General features: G+C 42.1%; 1 protein-coding gene across 1 annotated transcript in view; it reads left to right on the forward strand.

Moving 5' to 3' along the window:
- The window catches only part of LOC307264228 (ubiquitin carboxyl-terminal hydrolase MINDY-1-like), a 15,306-nt gene extending 11,298 nt beyond the window's left edge, over positions 1-4,008 (forward strand). Inside the window, exons 14-15 of the mRNA XM_080045540.1 lie at positions 615-809; positions 2,055-4,008. Of these exons, the coding sequence (XP_079901666.1) occupies positions 615-809; positions 2,055-2,123 (264 nt within the window). The 3' untranslated portion in view covers positions 2,124-4,008. The remainder of the gene's footprint in view (positions 1-614; positions 810-2,054) is intronic.
- The last annotated feature ends 890 nt before the right edge of the window (positions 4,009-4,898 follow it).

The following is a 4,898-nucleotide window of genomic DNA, read 5'->3' on the forward strand; positions in this document are numbered from 1 at the left end:
GTGGGCACACAATCTCTGCTTAGTTAGTGAGCAGACCCTACATTTGCCGTCACTGTAACTCAGATAGTGAATGTGTGTATTGTGGTTGAGTAGGTTATTATTGTTAGACCTATTTGTTTTGTTCTTTATGTTGTTACATACAGTAGGTTGGTCTTAATATGGATTTCCTTTTTGTTAATTCCTTGCTCATTTTGTGTTAAGATGCATAAAGTTATGTAGGCCTATTTATAGTTCTGCTTTCTTGCCTTCTTTTTAAGATTTTTCCCATTAAGATTACATTGTGACAAACAACCCCATAGTGTGTGACAACCGACCCCTTGATGGGGTTGGTTGTCACAATGTGTTAGAGTGTCTTTGATGGTACATTTCTTCTTTATTACAATACGATAGAAAAAGTGAGGGGTACACATTTCAAGCCAACACCTTAAGCTTCAATTTAATGTAGGAATGACTATTGAAAGATGTTTAGGTGATGAGCAATTCTCACTAGAGTAAAAAGTGTGCCTACTTACCCCGGTCTCCCCTACATTAACACTGGATTTTTTTTGTCAGCGGCCACACACACTGTACAGACAGACAAAAGGCGATGTATTTATTATTTTGCCCTGTGGCAGGATTACCTGGTGGCGGTGTCCCTCCAGCAGCAGGGCGGGGCTGCAGCGCTGTCTGATCTGGAGTTAGCTCAACAGCTGCAGGAGGAGGAATACCAGCAACAGCAGCTACAGCAACAGCAACCAGGGCAACCAGGGCAACCAGGGCAGAGCCAGCAACCAGGGCAGAGCCAGCAGCCTCCACCGGGGGCAGCGCAGGTAAATACTACACCACAGTCTACGATCTGAGCCCCTAAAGCCCCTAAAGCCCCTAAAGCCCCTAAAGCCCAGTTCAGACCAAAGACTCGCCTCGCAACGAGACGCAACTGCAACCGCTCACAACGCTCTGGCCTTTTAAAACTGGACCTGGTGGTTTGACATGTTGAATCTTCTACAACGATCAGTTCACACTTATTTTTTAATTTTTTTAAAGATATTTTTTGGGCGTTTTTATGCTTTATTGATAGTGTAGAGACAGAGTTGAAATGGGGCAGAGAGGGGAGTGACATGCAGAGAACGACCGCGGGCTGGAATCGAACCCGGTTCTGCTGCTGGGCCCGGCCCGGGGGGGGGGACGCCCTACCAACTGAGCTAAGGGCGCCCCCTTGCATTCACACTTCTGCCCCTTCTCCCCCCGCGCCGTTCTAAAACCGTCTCAATGCAAGTCGTTGCGAGACAAATCTTTGGTCTGAACTGGGCTCAACACTCCACGCCCAGGATATAAAGTATAGAATAAGAATGTATACGAATAGGCCGACGATCTGATTCATGAGGCCACAAGCTTTTCATTTGGAAACGTACTTAGACACCTTTTCAGCTTTTCTTGATCAATAGTAATCCCACCTGTGTGTGTTTATTTCTGTGTTCTTTTAACATCTTGTTTACTTTGCATTATTACATGAAAACAAGGTTGCGTTCCGAATCGCATACTTTCTACTATATAGTATGTAGAAAAAAGATTTAGGATGTCCCGATTCTTGTGGCCAGATTTAGGATGGTTAGAATACCCGGATGGTCGACTTCATGCGGCCAAGATTGTTAGTGTTGAAAAGTGCATCCTATTTGGGCGATTCTGACCCACAATCCAGTGCGCACGTGAAGTGACGTAACATCGACGAAGCCTATAGGTCCATGTTATGAAAACAAACGGGGATGCGACGGATATAAAAGCAAGAGGCAAGATCAAGGCGCAATGTTATGATGAAATAAGAGAGTAAAGTATGTCCCAATAGTATGCCTACTGCATCCTAACTAGATTCTTTTTATCGTCGGATGTAGTATGTAGAATAGAAAAAAGAAAGAGTATGCGATTCGGAACGCAACCCAAATGATCCATGGACCTTATGATGTCACTGTGATGTCGTTGTGATGTCGTTGTGATGTCATTGTGATGTCAATGTGATGTCGTTGTGATGTCGTTGTGATGTCATTGTGATGTCATTGTGATGTCGTTGTGTTCCACAGGCCAGAGCTCAGGGGTCACAGGGCGGAGCCAGGAGGAGAGACAAGGACTCAGACTGTGTCATTCTATAGACACGACAACAACTCCCCGAAACACACACTCTGATACACACACTCTGATACACACACACTGATACACACACACTCTGATACACACACACTCTGATACACACACTCTGATACACACACACTCTGATACACACACTCTGATACACACACACTGATACACACACTGATACACACACACACTCTGATACACACACAGAGACACACACTGATACACACACAGCCAGGCAGACACACACACACACTCTGATACACACACACTCTGATACACACACACTCTGATACACACACTCTGATACACACACACTGATACACACACACTGTGATACACACACTGATACACACACACACTCTGATACACACACAGAGACACACACTGATACACACACAGCCAGGCAGACACACACACACACTCTGATACACACACAGAGACACACACTGATACACTGATACACTGATACACAGACAGACAGGCAGGCAGGCAGGCAGACAGACAGACAGACAGACAGACAGACAGACAGACAGACAGACAGACAGACAGACAGACGGACAGGCAGACACACACACTGTAACACAGGCACGCACACACGAACACAGACAGACAGACACACTAATACACACACACACACACACTGATACACAGACACACAGACAGACACACTGATACACAGACAGCCAGGCAAACAGACACACAGTGATAAATGCACCTATGTAAGCACACATACACACACACACAGTAACATACGAACACTGTAACAAAGATACGCTCGCACACACTGATATATGCACGCACACTCACAAAGACAGACAGACAGACAGTAACATACATGCATGCACAAGCACGCACACACACAGAGTAACATACAAACATACACACACCTACAGAGACAGATACACACACACACACACACACACACACACACACACACACAGCTCGATGCCAAACCCCAGTGCTTTGTTTAACGGTTTGTAAATTTGTAAGAAATGACGGTAAAGTCTGGAAGGATTCAGAGTAGTGAAGGTTCAGAATGTGAAACTTCTTCTGATCAATAAATCATGGATCACATAACTTCTTTAACCTGAAATAAAACTAAGGTTGCGTTCCGAATCGCATACTTTCTACTATATAGTATGGTAGAAAAAAGATTAGGATGTCCCGATTCTTGTGGTCAGATTTAGGATGGTTAGAAGTACCCGGATGTCCTACTTCATGCGGCCAAGATTGTTAGCGTTGAAAAGTGCATCCTATTTGGGCGATTCTGACCCACAATCCAGTGCGCACGTGAAGTGACGCAACATCGACGAAGCCTCCGTATGAAAACAAACGGGGATGCGACGGATATAAAAGCAAGAGGCAAGATCAAGGCGCAATGTTATGATGAAATAAGAGAGTAAAAGTATGTCCCAATAGTATGCCTACTGCATCCTAACTAGATTCTTTTTATCGTCGGATGTAGTATGTAGAATAGAAAAAAGAAAGAGTATGCGATTCGGAACGCAACCTTGAATTAAAGCTAATTTTTGACTAAACCCCAAGTTGTAACCGAGATGTTTGGTTGGATGTTTCCTCTAGTTAAAGGTGCTCTGAGGAACTTTCAGTGTGTGTTCATTCTAGCGCCCCCCTTTGGACAAAAGCAGTAGTGTTTTTACCACGCCAGCTGTTGTTCCTGGGTGAGCGTATACCCATGACAAAGGCATTAAGAAAAACTATATAAAAAAAAATAGCATTCTTTGCACTGATGGTCTCGTTTGCTGTTACATGTAATTCATGATCATCAGAGGAACAATGAGACTGTTTCAGAAATATTTAAAAGTTCCTCGTAGAGACTTTAAATAACTTTTTAAAGATGGTTTCTGGTTTCAAAGCCACGGTGGAAAACTGTTTATTCCGTTAACGTCTTAAAAATGAATTATAAAATCTACGATGTTTCTACTGCGCTGCTCTGGTCAAGCTTCATATTTAATGTCATGATGTTAAATTGTCAATAAAAGCTAAAAAAAAAAAATAATTGTTTGTTTTGATTATTTGTATTAAGTGACACCAAGTTTCCTTAGCAAAATGCTCAAGTGTTTTGTTGTTCATATGTTGTTAACTGTCTTATTTAAAGCACTTACATCAACTAAACTTTCCATAATCATTCTCAGCACTATTCTGAAGGTTATTACAGAAGGATTTGTTCATGTGTTGTTTTTCTGATTTATGAGACATGTTCCTCTTTTAAACATGATGAAAATGCATTTTTTTAGGACCTGCTATGGTATTTTTTGATTAATAAAATGTAAAAAGGCTGTATCCAAAATCTATTCTGTAATAAACATTGGCAAAGTTTAATGATGATATTTTATAAGTTAAAATCGTTAAAACTGACTTACAAATTGCTGTATTAAATAATAAGGGGGCGACTGTGGCTCAGTTGGTAGAGCGGGTCGGCTGATGATCAAAGGGTTGGAGGTTCGATTCCGCCCTGCCACCTGTGTCATGGTTGTTGTGTCCTTGGGCAAGACACTTCACCCACCTTGCCTCGTGTGAATGTCGATAGTTAGCCTGCTGCTATCGGTGTATGAATGTGTGTGTGAATGGTAACGTGGGAAAGGAAAACAGGTCTCCCTTGTAAAAGAGTCTTTGGTCTCAATGGGATTTACCTGTAGAAATAAAGGTTTAAAAAAAAAATAATAATAATATAATCATTAATAACTCATTCATAATTTCTTTATCAGATTCTGATGAAATTTCAAAGGTTAAAAACACACACAGAAGAATCTTGAACAAACGACAGGACA

Source organism: Ammodytes marinus, assembly GCF_949987685.1.
Source record: "Ammodytes marinus genome assembly, chromosome: 17".
Lineage (NCBI taxonomy): Eukaryota > Metazoa > Chordata > Actinopteri > Uranoscopiformes > Ammodytidae > Ammodytes > Ammodytes marinus.